The 18343-nt window shown below is 44.6% G+C and overlaps 1 protein-coding gene across 6 annotated transcripts in view; it reads right to left on the bottom strand.

Annotated features, from left to right (window-relative positions):
- The window catches only part of LOC110533338 (cytoplasmic polyadenylation element-binding protein 4), a 40849-nt gene that overhangs the window by 12284 nt on the left and 10222 nt on the right, over positions 1-18343 (bottom strand). For all 6 annotated transcript variants that reach the window (XR_005053577.1, XR_005053576.1, XR_005053578.1 and 3 more), the window contains exons 3-4: positions 6762-6852; positions 1714-1764 (exon numbers count right to left, since the gene is read on the bottom strand). Coding sequence is in view for 3 of the 6 variants with exons in the window: in XM_036989697.1 (XP_036845592.1) it covers positions 1714-1764; positions 6762-6852 (142 nt within the window). In the remaining 3 variants the exon portion in view is untranslated. The remainder of the gene's footprint in view (positions 1-1713; positions 1765-6761; positions 6853-18343) is intronic.

Below are 18343 nucleotides of genomic sequence, written 5' to 3'. Positions count from 1 at the left end.
GATACAGAGAAGGTCTTTAGGAGGTCAGTGGAGGGTGGTGGTTATACACACTCTCTGGTGTGTGTTCTACAGAGTAACGATCAGCTGGTGTGACTGCCTCTCTAAGACTGGTAGTACCCTCTGAACGACATCCATGCAGAACCACCATCTGTCCTGTTGGACCAATATAACACTATGAGGCTCAGAGAGAGAGTCCATGGTGGATCACCATGTTGGACCAATATAACACTATGAGGCTCAGGGAGAGAGTCCATGGTAGATCACCATGTTGGACCAATATAACACTATGAGGCTCAGGGAGAGAGTCCATGGTGGATCACCATGTTGGACCAATATAACACTATGAGGCTCAGGGAGAGAGTCCATGGTGGATCACCATGTTGGACCAATATAACACTATGAGGCTCAGGGAGAGAGTCCATGGTGGATCACCATGTTGGACCAATATAACACTATGAGGCTCAAGGAGAGAGTCCATGGTGGATCACCATGTTGGACCAATATAACACTATGAGGCTCAAGGAGAGAGTCCATGGTGGATCACCATGTTGGACCAATATAACACTATGAGGCTCAAGGAGAGAGTCCATGGTGGATCACCATGTTGGACCAATATAACACTATGAGGCTCAGGGAGAGAGTCCATGGTGGATCACCATGTTGGACCAATATAACACTATGAGGCTCAGAAAGAGAGTCCATGGTGGATCACCATGTTGGACCAATATAACACTATGAGGCTCAGAGAGAGAGTCCATGGTGGATCACCATGTTGGACCAATATAACACTATGAGGCTCAAGGAGAGAGTCCATGGTGGATCACCATGTTGGACCAATATAACACTATGAGGCTCAAGGAGAGAGTCCATGGTGGATCACCATGTTGGACCAATATAACACTATGAGGCTCAGAAAGAGAGTCCATGGTGGATCACCATGTTGGACCAATATAACACTATGAGGCTCAGAGAGAGAGTCCATGGTGGATCACCATGTTGGACCAATATAACACTATGAGGCTCAGGGAGAGAGTCCATGGTGGATCACTGAGCATTCAGTTGCATTTCGGCTTATGCATATCAAACTGCAGTTGAGGAAGCTGTAGTTAAAGAGATTAGATTTAGTCTACCTTTGTAGCTACAACTAGCCTACGGTATTCGTGTCTGCATAGAGGAAAGAAGTGAATCATGCACTGATTCAATATAAAGAATTATAACAGGAAATGTTACAGAATGTTGAAGGAAATATGAAACACAACATATTGAGAAATGGTTAAACTAACATCTCTAGGCAATAGGTTTTATTCTAAAAAAATAAAATAATTTAAGAACACAAATACTAGGAGCTTAGTTCCTTCACTGCACAGGCAAAGAGATCTGACGACTGAATGCAAATGGGATAGATACACTGCCTTAGGTGAGGGATTACACAACGTTAAAACGTGTTTAGCTATGCAATTTAAAATGAAATAATTCATCTATATTACTAAATCCTTATTTATTAAATCCACATAAACCATTAAAGAACTAATGGAATAAGAATAGTGGAACACAGAGAAGGAAATCCACACTGATGCCTCAAGAGCATGTTAAGTACAAACATGGTGCTGCTAATCTTGTCGACTATGTTACTAAATGGTTTGATTCACCTTCCGTCCATTAGCATGGGTTGAGCATGCAGAGCACTAGTGTTAACAAACCCTTTTTACGTACCATTTATGGGCAGAGGACTTTCTCCCCCTGGATGGGTGAATCCTAGGCGACCTAGAGAGCGGAGTGTACACCGTTAAGAGATTGTCACAACCAAACACACAAAACAAGCCCTGGTTACATTAGCCCACATCATCTACAGTGCCTTGCGAAAGTATTCGGCCCCCTTGAACTTTGAGACCTTTTGCCACATTTCAGGCTTCAAACATAAAGATATAAAACTGTATTTTTTGTGAAGAATCAACAACAAGTGGGACACAATCATGAAGTGGAACGACATTTATTGGATATTTCAAACTTTTTTAACAAATCAAAAACTGAAATTGGGCGTGCAAAATTATTCAGCCCCCTTAAGTTAAGGGGGTGTCCTCGGAGTGGGCCACAGTGTCTCCTGACCCCTCCTGTCTCAGCCTCCAGTATTTATGCTGCAGTAGTTTATGTGTCGGGGGGCTAGGGTCAGTTTGTTATATCTGGAGTACTTCTCCTGTCCTATTTGGTGTCCTGTGTGAATCTAAGTGTGCGTTCTCTAACTCTCTCCTCTCTTTCTCTCTCTCGGAGGACCTGAGCCCTAGGACCATGCCCCAGGACTACCTGACATGATGACTCCTTGCTGTCCCCAGTCCACCTGGCTGTGCTGCTGCTCCAGTTTCAACTGTTCTGCCTTATTATTATTCGACCATGCTGGTCATTTATGAACATTTGAACATCTTGGCCATGTTCTGTTATAATCTCCACCCGGCACAGCCAGAAGAGGACTGGCCATCCCACATATGCTCTCTCTAATTCTCTCTTTCTTTCTCTCTCTCGGAGGACCTGAGCCCTAGGACCATGCCCCAGGAATACCTGACATGATGACTCCTTGCTGTCCCCAGTCCACCTGACTGTGCTGCTGCTCCAGTTTCAACTATTCTGCCTTATTATTATTCGACCATGCTGGTCATTTATGAACATTTGAACATCTTGACCATGTTTTGTTATAATCTTCACCCGGCACAGCCAGAAGAGGACTGGCCACCCCACATAGCCTGGTTCCTCTCTAGGTTTCTTCCTAGGTTTTGGCCTTTCTAGGGAGTTTTTCCTAGCCACCGTGCTTCTACACCTGCATTGCTTGCTGTTTGGGGTTTTAGGCTGGGTTTCTGTACAGCACTTTGAGATATCAGCTGATGTACGAAGGGCTATATAAATACATTTGATTTGATTTGATTTAAGTTAATACTTTGTAGCGCCACCTTTTGCTGCGATTACAGCTGTAAGTCGCTTGGGGTATGTCTCTATCAGTTTTGCACATCGAGAGACTGACATTTTTTCCCATTCCTCCTTGCAAAACAGCTCGAGCTCAGTGAGGTTGGATGGAGAGCATTTGTGAACAGCAGTTTTCAGTTCTTTCCACAGATTCTCGATTGGATTCAGGTCTGGACTTTGACTTGGCCATTCTAACACCTGGATATGTTTATTTTTGAACCATTCCATTGTAGATTTTGCTTTATGTTTTGGATCATTGTCTTGTTGGAAGACAAATCTCCGTCCCAGTCTCAGGTCTTTTGCAGACTCCATCAGGTTTTCTTCCAGAATGGTCCTGTATTTGGCTCCATCCATCTTCCCATCAATTTTAACCATCTTCCCTGTCCCTGCTGAAGAAAAGCAGGCCCAAACCATGATGCTGCCCACCACCATGTTTGACAGTGGGGATGGTGTGTTCAGCTGTGTTGCTTTTACGCCAAACATAACGTTTTGCATTGTTGCCAAAAAGTTCAATTTTGGTTTCACCAGAGCACCTTCTTCCACATGTTTGGTGTGTCTCCCAGGTGGCTTGTGGCAAACTTTAAACAACACTTTTTATGGATATCTTTAAGAAATGGCTTTCTTCTTGCCACTCTTCCATAAAGGCCAGATTTGTGCAATATACGACTGATTGTTGTCCTATGGACAGAGTCTCCCACCTCAGCTGTAGATCTCTGCAGTTCATCCAGAGTGATCATGGGCCTCTTGGCTGCATCTCTGATCAGTCTTCTCCTTGTATGAGCTGAAAGTTTAGAGGGACGGCCAGGTCTTGGTAGATTTGCAGTGGTCTGATACTCCTTCCATTTCAATATTATCGCTTGCACAGTGCTCCTTGGGATGATTAAAGCTTTGGAAAACTTTTTGTATCCAAATCCGGCTTTAAACTTCTTCACAACAGTATCTCGGACCTGCCAGGTGTGTTCCTTGTTCTTCATGATGCTCTCTGCGCTTTTAACGGACCTCTGAGACTATCACAGTGCAGGTGCATTTATACGGAGACTTGACTACACACAGGTGGATTGTATTTATCATCATTAGTCATTTAGGTCAACATTGGATCATTCAGAGATCGTCACTGAACTTCTGGAGAGAGTTTGCTGCACTGAAAGTAAAGGGGCTGAATAATTTTGCAAGCCCAATTTTTCAGTTTTTGATTTGTTAAAAAAGTTTGAAATATCCAATAAATGTCATTCCACTTCATGATTGTGTCCCACTTGTTGTTGATTCTTCACAAAAAAAATACAGTTTTATATATTTATGTTTGAAGCCTGAAATGTGGCAAAAGGTCGCAAAGTTCAAGGGGGCCGAATACTTTCGCAAGGCACTGTATCTCTCAGCCGCCTGCTCGCTGGCACATTCCTTGTTCCTACCGACCTCCTGCCAAATGTACTTGAGAGTTGAACTGTGCCATGCTGGGGTGCCTTGGTGGAGGGGATGAGAGGAAAAGTAATAGTAAACCCATTGTGACTGGAGTGGACTAGTGTAGGGTTTCCCAGACCTTTCATCGGGCCGCCCACCAGACGTTTCACATTTTTATTTAAAAAAAAGAAACTGCCACTCCTGATTCAATTAGTCAACTAATCATCAAGCCTTTGTACTAATTGAATCAGGTGTGCCAGTTTTGGGTTGAAACAAAAATGTGGAACATTTGGGGGGGCCCCCCGAGGAGAGGGTTGGTAGAGTGTTCAGTGATTGGTATGTTCCGTCACACAAATTCTCCAAGCCCCTCCCCCGCCTATTAAATCAGAGAGAGGAGAGGAGAGGAGAGGAGAGGAGAGGAGAGGAGAGGAGAGGAGAGGAGAGGAGAGAGCAGGGTGGTGGACCGGCTCAGTAGTCAGTGGTGACACAGAGTACTCTTTTCAGTCAACAGAGGACACTGCTGGAATCGATTCAAAGCCACTTCTACAGTCGATTTCCCCCTCCTTCCTTTTCATCTGTTCTGCAGAGCAGCGGGTTCATGTTTGAGGGTCAGGTCATTATTTTCAATTAGGGGTAGGGGTGCTGCTTGGTACCCTTAGAGCTCACCCCAGTAGGGACAGCACAAAGTGGGAGCAGTAAACCATTCATCTGTGTGGATCTTTGTAATGTAGAAACACGTTACCCTGGAGACAGTGGCGAGATGGAATGATGCCTCATAATGATGTTTTCCTCTGCATCTCTAACCCTCTGTAGCTGGCACAAGGCACTGGGAGCGTCAAGGCACTAAATCAGCTCAAACTAGACTGAGAACAACAACTCATCACTTCAGGCTCTTCGCCTCTCAGATGTTCGCTAAAGTTGTGTTTCACTGTGGTTTAACAGCTGAATACAGAGGTGTAAAATGAATAAATGCATACACAAGCTATGGGGGCAGTTAAATAGAAACGCCACCCAGGCTACTCCCTCTAATTAATCCTTCCCCAGACAAACACCAGTTGGAGTAGTAGTACAATAGGTCATCCTGACTGACAACAGGAACTTTCTGGTTTGGGACGTTTGCACCACAAACCAGATGGACAACAGATAGAGACTGCTGCGAGCGTTGTATTTACATTCCCCATAATACCATCCAATCAACAAACCCTTCACAATCTGCAGCTATGAAAACTCTAAAAAGGGACAAGTAACACCTCCCACGCCACCACCATAAAGTTGATTTAGCTCCAACTTTGACATTTTTGAAAACTTTTGAAATATTTATGAACAATAAGTCCAAATAAAACCAGTATGTAGACCCAGGGTACATCTCCTAACTTTGTTTGAGTTATTGATAAATCAGATTTTCCATGTCCATTTAAAACCTTTGCAAATCCACTAAACAACTTGAAACTTTAAGGTCAAAGACATTACCATGACGAACCATGTTAAGTTTGGCATTGATATTGTAAAAAAAATTAGGAAACGCTTAACAATTCACTTTTTTTTGACTGTGTACCACTAATGCTTAAAAAAATAATTAAAAATCTTCATGGACTAAATCTAAGAGTCACTGCAAATTTGGTCTTTGGACTAAGTGAATGCATATTAGCACATACACTAATAGGCTAAAATAGGCCAAAAACACTTCAGAAATCTTCTCATGAACCATAAGTCAGATTATACCAAATCTGGAGTAATACTCAATGAATTAGCCTCTAATGAATTTGACAACGATTAGTTGCTGCATTCAAAGGCGGCCACGCCACCAACCTATAGCACTATATTTCACATTTGTCATTTAGCAGACGCTCTTATCCAGAGTGATTTACAAGAGCAATTAGAGTTAAGTGCCTTGTTCAAGGGCACGTCAACAGATTATTCACCTAGTCATCTCGGGGATTCAAACCAGCAACCTTTTGGTCAATGACCCAACGCTCTTATCCGCTAGGCTACCCAAGACCCACTAGACAAAACTCCACTTCCGTCATCCTTGTGGTAGAGAGATAAACATGGTAATGATTTCACTGATACATGATATAATGCTTGCTTTGTTATCCAACTGAGCTTGTGTCCTTTCTGTCATCCTGTGAACCCCGTTCATTGCTGCTTGCAGCAATATTTCCATTTGCACTCTCTGTAGAATAGCCTAGCCTACATAAGCCTCCACTCTTCACTTTCTAGTCCACTCTAGTGCCACTGAAAGGAAAGCTCAAATCAGCAGTCGTCGGACATGGCTGTGGGGCAGCAGACAAACGCCCATCCTAGATGACCTTGCAGCAGATTTGAAGGACAAAAGGTTTTTAGATATGGCCGCTAGCATCAATATTGTGACCAGACATGCAATCCTGGTGGTTTTGTGATTGTTATCTTACCTTTCAGGGTATCTTGCTCGGCCCTCATGATGTCAATGAGAGAGTTCTCCAGGGAATGCATGTTGAAGCCATCAAAGGATCTGGTGCGCTCCTGTGTAAAAGAGAGATGAGAGGGCTGCTTTGAAAGTATGGAGCTGCCACTGCTTAAATGTTACATTTATTTATTTATTTATTTTTTTTGGGGGGGGGGGGAGAGATCATCTTTAATATTATAGAGTGCCCCATGGTGGCAGTGGGGTTATGGTATGGGCAGGCATAATGAACACAAGGCAATGAACACAATTGCATTTTATCGAGGGCAACTTGAATGCACAGAGATACCATGACGAGATCCTGAGTTCCATTTATGTGTTAAGGTATCTATGAGACTTACAGATGCATGTCTGCATTCCCAGTCATGTGAAATCCATAGATTAGGGCCTACTTTTTTTAAATCTATGAAATTGTTTCATGTTGCATTTATATTTTTGTTCAGTATACTTTGTACTGCATTTATAGAGGATGTAGTTGCTTTTGTGGTTATGTAAACCACAAACAAAATGCTGCTAAATAATTGTAACTCTAATTTTAGGTAAGAAATCATAATTTAGAGTATATGTTAATCCTTTGGAATGTAATTTGAGTGAAAAAAAAAAACCTGATGCATCTATAAAAAAATCCAGTCGAAAAATAAAAACCGCTGGACTTTTTCCACATTGTTACGTTACAGCCTTCTTCCAAAATGGATTTAAAAATATATATATTCTCAATCAATCTACACACGACACACCATAATGACAAGATTCTCTGGTCTGACTCCTTGGCCTGAATTCCAAGCATCACCTCTGGAGGAAACCTGGCACCATCCCTAAGGTGAAGCATGGTGGCGGCAGCATCATGCTGTGGGGATATTTTCAGCTGCAGGGACTGGGAGACTAGTTAGGATCGAGGGAAAGATGAACGGAGCAAAGTACAGAGAGATCCTTGAGTGCTCAGGACCTCAGACTGGGGGCGAAGGTTCACCTGCCAACAGAACAACGACCCTACGCACACAGCCAAGACAGGGCAGGAGTGGCTTCGAGACAAGTCTCTGAATGTCCTTGAGTCGCCCAGCCAGAACCCGAACTTGAACCCGATCGATCATCTCTTGAGAGACCTGAAAATAGCTGTGCAGCAACGCTCCCCATCCAACCTGACAGAGCTTGAGAGGATCTGCAGAGAAGAATGGGAGAAACTCCCCAAATGGGGTATTGTGAGTAAATTGATGATGGAAAAAAAAACATGTTTTATCCATTTTAGAATAAGGCTGTATTGTAACAAAATGTGGAAACGGTCAAGGGGTCTGAATACTTTCCAAATGCACCGTATATCAGTAATTTGTCCCCATTAAAACCATTTTTTTTGTATTAATAAAAAAAATACAAATTGATATCGGACCCAAAAATCCTGCATCTTTCAGGATGACAGTACTTCAAACTAACAGTCTATATGATAGAATGCACAAAGACTATCAACTTCCAGGCTTAATGGTTTGTATCACAAACCATGTTTGAGAAAATCATGATGAAAGTGGCCATTTTAGACCTACACATGCCTCCTGTAAGACCTTATGATCTGTGAACCGTACATGATACAGACATCATCTTGGTGTCATACTTCATATGTTACTATAAGGAGTATGTCTAGATTCTGAAATACTTATATCGTTTTAACAGAAAAAAGGCAATTTAAAATGTTAAGAAAATGTTTCAATGTTACATACCTAGTTGAAACCCTCCACAGAATGGCATACCAGAGGCCAGCCAACACACAATACAAGTGCTACTTGGTAATAATGAGAGGCTTGTTGCACAAGACCTGGAAATAATTTACCATTGACAGCATCTTTCAGCCCAGGCCAGACAAGACCTGGAAATAATTTACCATTGACAGCATCTTTCAGCCCAGGCCAGACAAGACCTGGAAATAATTTACCATTGACAGCATCTTTCAGCCCAGGCCAGACAAGACCTGGAAATAATTCACCATTGACAGCATCTTTCAGCCCAGGCCAGACAAGACCTGGAAATAATTCACCATTGACAGCATCTTTCAGCCCAGGCCAGACAAGACCTGGAAATAATTTACCATTGACAGCATCTTTCAGCCCAGCCCAGGCCAGACAAGACCTGGAAAGAATTCACCATTGACAGCATCTTTCAGCCCAGCCCAGGCCAGACAAGACCTGGAAATAATTCACCATTGACAGCATCTTTCAGCCTAGGCAAGATCTGGCTGCCTGTCAAAGAACTAAAGAAGCACTTCAACTAGGCCAGAGACATCCAAAAACATATTAGTGTGAAGTGGTGCTTGCGTCATACATCCTATCAAATCAAAGTTTATGTGTCACCTGCGCCGAATACAACAGGTGACCTTACAGTGAGATGCTTACTTACAGGCTCTAACCAATAGTGCAAAAAAAAGGTGTGTGTGTGTGTGTGTGTGTGTGTAGGTAAGTAAAGAATTAAAACAACACTAAAAAGACAATATAACATAAGAGTTGCAAGGCTATAATATAAGAGGGGTGGGACACTATGCAGATAGCCCGGTTAGCCAATGTGCGGGAGCACTGGTTGGTCGGGCCAATTGAGGTGGTATGTACATGAACGTATAGTTAAAGTGACTATGCGTATAAGATAAACAGAGTAGCAGCAGCGTAAAAGAGGGGTTGGGGCGGGGGGGAGGCACACAATGCAAATAGTCCGGGTAACCATTTGGTCACCTGTTCAGGAGTCTTATGGCTTGGGTGTAACTGTTGAGAAGCCTTTTTGTCCTAGACTTGGCACTCAAGTACTGCTTGCCGTGTGGTAGTAGAGAGAACAGGCTATGAACAGGGTGGGTGGGGACTTTGAAAATGTTTAGGGCCTTCCTCTAACACCGCCTGGTGTAGAGGTCCTGGATGGCAGGCAGCTTTGCCCCAGTGATGTACTGGGCCGTACGCACTACCCTCTGTAGTGCCTTGCGGTCGGAGGCCAAGCAATTGCCGTACCAGGCAGTTATGCAACCGGTTAGGATGCTCTCAATGTTGCAGCTGAAGAACCTTTTGAGGATACCAAATGCCAATGCCAAATGCCAATGCCAAATCTTTTTAGTTTCCTGAGGGGGAATAGGCTGTGTCGTGCCCTCTTCACGACTGTCTTGGTGTGTCTGGACCATTCTAGTTTGTTGTTGATGTGGACACCAAGGAACTTGAAGCTTTCAACCTGCTCCACTACAGCCCCATCGACGAGAATGGGGGTGTGCTCGGTGCTCCTTTTCCTGTAGTCCACAATCATCTCCTTGGCCTTATGTTATGTTGAGGGATAGGTTGTTATTCTGGCACCACCCGGCCAGGTCTCTGACCTCCACCCTATAGGCTGTCTCGTCGTTGTCGGTGATCACTGTTGTGTCGTCTGCAAACTTAATGACGGTGTTGGAGTTTGCCTGGCCATGCAGTTGTGGATGAACAGGGAGTACACAGGAGGGGACTGAGCACGGACCCCTGGGGAGCTCCAGTGTTGAGGATTTTTTTATTAAAAAAAATATTTTACCTTTATTTAACTAGGCAAGTCCGTTAAGCATTAAGAACAAATTCTTATTTTCAATGACACCCTAGGAACAGTGGGTTAACTTCCTTGTTCAGGGGCAGAACGACAGATTTGTACCTTGTCAGCTCGGGGATTTGAACTTGCAACCTTTCGGTTACTAGTCCAATGCTCTAACCACTAGGCTACCCTGCTGCCCCAGCGTGGCAGATGTGTTGCTACCTGCCTTCACCACCTGAGGGCGGCCTGTCAGGAAGTCCAGGATCCAGTTGCAGAGGGAGGTGTTTAGTCCCAGGTTCCTTAGCTTAGTGATGAGCTTGGAGGGTACTATGTTGTTGAATGCTGAGCTGTAGTCAATGAATAGCATTCTCACATAGGTGTTCCTTTTGTCCAGGTTGGAAAGGGCACTGTGGAGTGCAAGAGATCTGCAGATCTGTTTGGGCGGTGCAAATTGGAGTGGGTCTAGGGTTTCTGGGATAATGGTGTTGATGTGAGCCATTACCAGCCTTTCAAAGCACTTCATGGCTACAGACGTAAGTGCTACGGGTCTGTAGTCGTTTAGGCAGGTTGCCTTTGTGTTCTTGGGCACAGGGACTATGGTGGTCTTCTTGAAACATGTTGGTATTACAGACTCAATCAGGGACATGTTAAAAATGTCAGTGAAGACACATGCCAGTTGGTCAGCACATGCCCGGAGCACACATCCTGGTAATCTGTCTGGCCCCACAGCATTGTATGTTGACCTGTTTAAAGGTCTTACTCACATCGGTTACGGAGAGCGTGATCACACGGTCGTCCGGAACAGCTGAAGCTCTCATGCATACCTCAGTTGCTTGCCTCGAAGTGAGCATAGAAGTGATTTAGCTCGCCTGGTAGGCTCGTGTCACTGGGCAGCTCGCGGCTGTGCTTCCCTTTGTAGTCTGTAATAGTTTGCAAGCATTGCCACATCCCACAAGCGTCGGAGCCGGTGTAGTATGATTCAACTTAGCCCTGTATTGACGCTTTGCCTGTTTGATGGTTTGTCGCAGGGCATAGCGGGATTTCTTGTACGCTTCCGACGTCCTCGATGCACTTATTGATAAAGCCAGTGACTGATGTGGTGTATTCCTCAATGTAATCGGAAGAATCCCGGAACATGTTCCAGTCTGTGATAGCAAAGCAGTCCTGTAGTTTAGCATCTGCTTCATCTGACCATTGTTTTATAAACCGAGTCACTGGTGCTTCCTGATTTAATTTTTGCTTGTAAGCAGGAATCAGGAGGATAGAGTTGTGGTCGGATTTACCAAATGGAGGGCGAGGGAGAGCTTTGTACGCGTCTCTGTGTGTGGAGTAGAGGTGATCTAGAAATGTTTTCCCTCTGGTTGCACATTTAACATGTTGATAGAAATTTGGTAGAACTGATTTAAGTTTCCCTGCATTAAAATCTCCGGCCACTAGGAGCACCGCCTCTGGGTGAGCGGTTTCCTGTTTGCTTATTTCCTTATACAGCTGACTGAGTGCGGTCTTAGTGCCCGTCTCTGTGGTGGTAAATAAACAGCCATGAAAAGTATAGCTGAGAACTCTCTAGGCAAGTAGTGTGGCCTGCAATTTATCACAATATACTCAACTTCAGGCGAGCAAAATCTAGAGACTTCCTTAGATTTCATGCACCAGCTGTTGTTTACAAATATGCACAGACCGCCCCCCCTCGTCTTACCGGAGTGTGCTGTTCTATCCTGACGGTGCAGCGTGTATCCCGCTAGCTGAATATCCATGTCGTCATTCAGCCACGATTCCGTGAAACATAGGATATTACAGTTTTTGATGTTCCGTTGGTAGGATATTCGTGATCGTACCTCGTCTAGTTTATTGTCCAATGATTGCACGTTGGTGAGTAATATTGACGGTAACGGCAGCTTTCCTACTCGCCTTCTGCGGGTCCAGACGAGGCATCCGGCTCTTCGTCCTCTGCATCGCTTCCTTTTGCGAATAATTGGGATGTCTGACCTGTGGGGTGTTTGGAGAATATCGTGTGAGTCCTGCTTGTTGTTGGGAAAAAAAACGATATACCAGTATTGATGCACAGACCGGTTTGGGGTTTTACTATACCTTATATAATGATATTTGAATGTTTGTTTTGTTAAATGTGATAAGCTGTGTGTAACGTACATTTTTATAGTTTACTCCGCTACTTGAGTCATCTCTCTCCAGACCTAGCCCCGGCCCCTGTTTACTCACAGAGTGCATGTTTTTGTTGCTCGACCACAAGACACTTGCGTTCAGTCTGCATGGTCAATGCAGCACATGCAACAACATTGATGACTACCATGCTGTTTTAACTTTGCTTCTTAATATAATCCACAAGTGTTCTATAACTATACTATTAGCTTGTGTTTCTTACATTTGCAAACAGGTAATTTGTATTTTCTTAGCAAGTTGTGGCTAAGTCATGTTAGCCAATAATGCTAATTGCTAGTTAGCTGGCTACCGAGCTAGCTAATAAATGTACCGAGTGATAGAAAACGCAACTAACTACAGCCTGATACCAGTGATGGTATAGGCCTAAATCAGCATGCTGCTTGTGAAACAGTATCTTCTAAATCAAAGAGGAATAGGCAAAGCATATGTTAGCTACATATTTAATGTAGCCAAAGATTATAAGGTCCCCTAGGAAACACTCACCAACACTTTGGTTCCTACCCTGCCGCAATAACTTCTCCCTGGTATGTTAATTCGTTGTCATATCAAAACACTGTATTCAAAGTGCCCACTATTATCATCTAACTATAGAATCTGAATAAATCTCAAGTCAAATCGTAATTGCAACATTTTGTTAAAAACAAGGCCTTGATTTTTGTTGCCCATATCGTGCAGTTCTACGTGGCAGTGAGGAAAGGATCACAAATGAGATTGATGAAAATGCAGACAATTATTTTGGGTTGAAGTTGAATTAACCAGTATAAAACAATCAGAATGGAGAGAGACCCATTGAAATCACTTAGAATGTATGTAGGGTCACACACTACTCATAAAGCATTTAACTTGTACTATTCAAAAACATAAAACAGTAAACAATTTGAAAAATACTGTGATACGATATTGTGGCCATGTCGACCAGCCCTAATGCTAAGCAGTGGGAATGGAAACAAGCGTTAAAATGGTGGCCATGGAGCAGTAAACTAACGGAATTAACAACCATGACCTTAGGAGTGACAACCACACAAATCACCAGTAGGCTGGGGATGCAGTAGCCTAGAATGTATTTTCTACAATCCACTGAGAGATGAACTACTTGAAGTCAAATAGGAGATTAACACAAAAAACACTCTTAATTAATTACAAAATAAATACTCAACAAAAAAAAACAGTGTGCACATAACCCTATCCCTATCCTAAGAGGCGAAACAGGAAGGGTCCTCGTGAAGTACTAGGTAATGAGATGCCGTTCGGTATCATGACGACACACAAGTATGGCTAAAGTTGCAGTAGTTATGCATCTGAATGGATTGGCAACCGTAGCGATTAAAGGGATACTGCGAGATTATGACAATTGTGCTGCTGTTCTACTTAGCCAGAGTCAGATCCTAGCGTATGCTACTGTACCTGTAGACTTCCAGTTATTGCGCTAACGCTAGTTAGCATTGGCTCACGAAACCACCTCTAACTTCCTTCAAACTGCACATAGAGACGTAAAAATGGTACCATGAGTTAATTTGACTCTGGGTAAGTAGAACAGCACAACTGCCATAATCTTGCAATATCCCTTTAATCGCTGCGGTCGCCAATCCATTCAGATGCATAGCAACAGCAGTCATACTTGTGCGTCGTCATGGTGGCAGATGGGTTCTACAGGACAAGGTTACGTACATAGGCACACAGACACATAGCCCTTAAGAGTACGGCACTGGCCAGTTGAACTGAAGGACAGGCAGGTTCAACTCTTTCCTTCTCACAGCCTCACATGACAAGTTTGGTTCACCTCCAAAGTACACACACAAAGGTGGGCGGGTCAAAAATGACTTCCTTACCAAGCTCAACAATAATCTTTAAGGAAAAATTAGTTAAAGTCAAGCTTAGGCTAAATAACAGGCGAGTGGCACATAGGAATGTAATGAAATAATTCCCTAACTATGAGGAAAAATAGTTTTCACCTGATAAAGAGACAAAAGAATAGCGAGAAACAGTCGGAAATACCAAACTGGAGTATTTTGTATTTCAACTCGCTCCAGGCCAGCCTGTGTTTGGGAGTATAGCTAGAAGCTAAGGTCAAAATATCTAGGGGAGGGGGGAGAGGGCTAGGGGAGGGGGGAGAGGGCTAGGGGAGGGGGGAGAGGGCTAGGGGAGGGGGGAGAGAGCTAGGGGAGGGGGGAGAGGGCTAGGGGTGGGGGGAGAGGGCTAGGGGTGGGGGGAGAGGGCTAGGGGTGGGGGGAGAGGGCTAGGGGAGGGGGGAGAGAGCTAGGGGAGGGGGAGGGAGCTAGGGAAGGGGGAGGGAGCTAGGAAAGGGGGAGGGAGCTAGGGAAGGAGGGAGGGAGCTAGGGAAGGGATCTAGGGAAGGAGGGAGGGAGCTAGGGAAGGGGGAGGGATCTAGGGAAGGAGGGAGGGAGCTAGGGAAGGGGGAGGGATCTAGGGAAGCGGGAGGGATCTAGGGAAGGAGGGAGGGAGCTAGGGAAGGGGGAGGGATCTAGGGAAGGGGGAGGGATCTAGGGAAGGAGGGAGGGAGCTAGGGAAGGGGGAGGGAGCTAGGGAAGGGGGCGGGAGCTAGGGAAGGGGGAGGGATCTAGGGAAGGAGGGAGGGAGCTAGGGAAGGAGGGAGGGAGCTAGGGAAGGAGGGAGGGAGCTAGGGAAGGAGGGAGGGAGCTAGGGAAGGGGGCTTAGCTTTGACACTTGATTTTTGTGTTGCTGGTCAAGGCATTGCAAAGCTTCCACATTAAAACCCATGAAGCCAGCCCCAGAGCATGGTTAGGGAGGGAGGGGTAGCAAGGGGTGCAGACTGGCTCCCCAGGGGAGACAGATCTACTTTGGTGATAAAGTCATTAAAAACAGCAACAGATCCTAATCAGAGACTGGGAGTTAAAACGCCTGTGACACTTCTGACACGTCCCCCCCCCCCCCCCATTCTCCCGCTCGTTAAAACACACAGTACGCGTCCTGTTTCATAACTCCATTCAAGGGTAGAAGGTTAGAGAACATAAGAACACGGTCGCGCACTTGTCACTGATGGTCAATTCTTTCATTATTCAAGGGGCATTTACCGCCATCAGGATCGTGACTAATTGGCTAATGCCCTCTAAATTTTAATAGCTGGGAAAGTGTGCTGGCCGTAAATGGGGGGCTAAATGAGAATGAATGAATGAGGCTTGTTACTATAACCATAGAACAAAAGACTACATCTGACAGGGCTCTACAGTGCGACCATTTTACTTGCATATGCACCCAAATCTTTTGCTGTGTGACCCATAATTTATATTTAAGAGCACCAGTGCGCATAGAAAATTGAAGGATTCTAGCTTTAATATCTCAAATATTTTTCATTGTGCTCCTTCTTTCTGTGTGCCTAAATCTTTCATCTTAGGAGCACATGTGCTCCTTGTAAAAAAGGTCAGTGTAGAGCCCTGTCTGATACTAACCTCAGCACATTAGTCAGTCTACACATCCCAAAACATCTTCCCATTAGTATACCATCAACTGATACACACAGTGATGTGAACACGAGTCTTTTGGGGTCGATATTTTCTGTTTTGACAAGACATCCTGCCGTATAATGAACGAACAGACGTCATAGGCTACTTTCACGTGTTAACCATCGCAAGGCTGCAGGCCCAGACGGCATCCCCAGCCGCGTCCTCAGAGCATGCGCAGACCAGCTGGCTGGTGTGTTTACGGACATATTCAATCAATCCTTATCCCAGTCAGCTGTTCCCACATGCTTCAAGAGGGCCACCATTGTCCCTGTTCCCAAGAAAGCTAAGGTAACTGAGCTAAACCACTACCGGGTAGCACTCACTTCCGTCATCATGAAGTGCTTTGAGAGACTAGTCAAGGACCATATCACCTCCACCCTACCTGACACCCTAGACCCACTCCAATTTGCTTACCGCCCAAATAGGTCCACAGACGATGCAATCTCAACCACACTGCCCTAACCCATCTGGACAAGAGGAATACCTATGTGAGAATGCTGTTCATCGACTACAGCTCAGCATTTAACACCATAGTACCCTCCAAACTCGTCATCAAGCTCGAGACCCTAGGTCTCGACCCTGCCCTGTGCAACTGGGTACTGGACATCCTGACAGGCCGCCCCCGGGTGGTGAGGGTAGGTAACAACATCTCCACCCCGCTGATCCTCAACACTGTGGCCCCACAAGGGTGCGTTCTGAGCTCTCTCCTGTACTCCCTGTTCACCCATGACTGCGTGGCCATGCACGCCTCCAACTCAATCATCAAGTTTGCGGACGACACTACAGTGGTAGGCTTGATTACCAACAATGACGAGACGGCCTACAGGGAGGAGGTGAGGGCCCTCGGAGTGTGGTGTCAAGAAAATAACCTCCCACTCAATGTCAACAAAACAAAAGAGATGATTGTGGACTTCAGGAAACAGCAGAGGGAGCACCCCCCATTCTACAGATGCACAATCGAGAGCATCCTGTCGGGCTGTATCAGCGCCTGGTACGGCAACTGCTCCGCCCACAACCGTAAGGCTCTCCAGAGGGTAGTGAGGTCTGCACAGCGCATCACCGGGGGCAAACTACCTGCCCTCCAGGACACCTACACCACCCAATGTCACAGGATGGCCATAAAGATCAAGGACAACAACCACCCGAGCCACTGCCTGTTCATCCCGCTATCATCCAGAAGGCGAGGTCAGTACAGGTGCATCAAAGCAGGGACCGAGAGACTGAAAAACAGCTTCTATCTCAAGGCCATCAGACTGTTAAACAGCCACCGCTAACATTGAGTGGCTGCTGCCAACACACTGAATCAACTCCAGCCACTTTAATAATGGGAATTGATGGAAATTGATGTAAAATATATCACTAGCTACTTTAAACAATGCTACTTAATATAATGTTTACATACCCTACATTACTTCTCATATGTATATGTGTATACTGTACCCTATATCATCTACTGCATCTTTATGTAATGCATGTATCACTATCCACTTTAAACTATGCCACTTTGTTTACATACCCTACATTACTCAAAGTTTAGAGGGACGGCCAGGTCTTGGTAGATTTGCAGTGGTCTGATACTCCTTCCATTTCAATATTATCGCTTGCACAGTGCTCCTTGGGATGTTTAAAGCTTGGGAAATCTTTTTGTATCCAAATCCGGCTTTAAACTTCTTCACAACAGTATCTCGGACCTGCCTGGTGTGTTCCTTGTTCTTCATGATGCTCTCTGCGCTTTTAACGGACCTCTGAGACTATCACAGTGCAGGTGCATTTATACGGAGACTTGATTACACACAGGTGGATTGTATTTATCATCATTAGTCATTTAGGTCAACATTGGATCATTCAGAGATCCTCACTGAACTTCTGGAGAGAGTTTGCTGCACTGAAAGTAAAGGGGCTGAATAATTTTGCACGCCCAATTTTTCAGTTTTTGATTTGTTAAAAAAGTTTGAAATATCCAATAAATGTCGTTCCACTTCATGATTGTGTCCCACTTGTTGTTGATTCTTCACAAAAAATACAGTTTTATATCTTTATGTTTGAAGCCTGAAATGTGGCAAAAGGTTGCAAAGTTCAAGGGGGCCGAATACTTTCGCAAGGCACTGTATATACTGTACTCGATACCATCTACTGCATCTTGCCTATGCCGTTCTGTACCATCACTCATTCAGATATCTTTATGTACATATTATTTATCCCTTTACACTTGTGTGTATAAAGTAGTAGTTTTGGAATTGTTAGGTTAGATTACTCGTTGGTTATTACTGCATTGTCGGAACTAGAAGCACAAGCATTTCGCTACATTCGCATTAACATCTGCTAACCATGTGTATGTGACAAATAAATTTGATTTGATTTTACTCGCTCTAGCAGAGGT

Source organism: Oncorhynchus mykiss, chromosome 10 (assembly GCF_013265735.2).
Source record: "Oncorhynchus mykiss isolate Arlee chromosome 10, USDA_OmykA_1.1, whole genome shotgun sequence".
NCBI classification, from domain to species: domain Eukaryota; kingdom Metazoa; phylum Chordata; class Actinopteri; order Salmoniformes; family Salmonidae; genus Oncorhynchus; species Oncorhynchus mykiss.
Note: the sequence above shows the minus strand (reverse complement) of the source record. Positions and strands in the feature narration are given on the sequence as shown.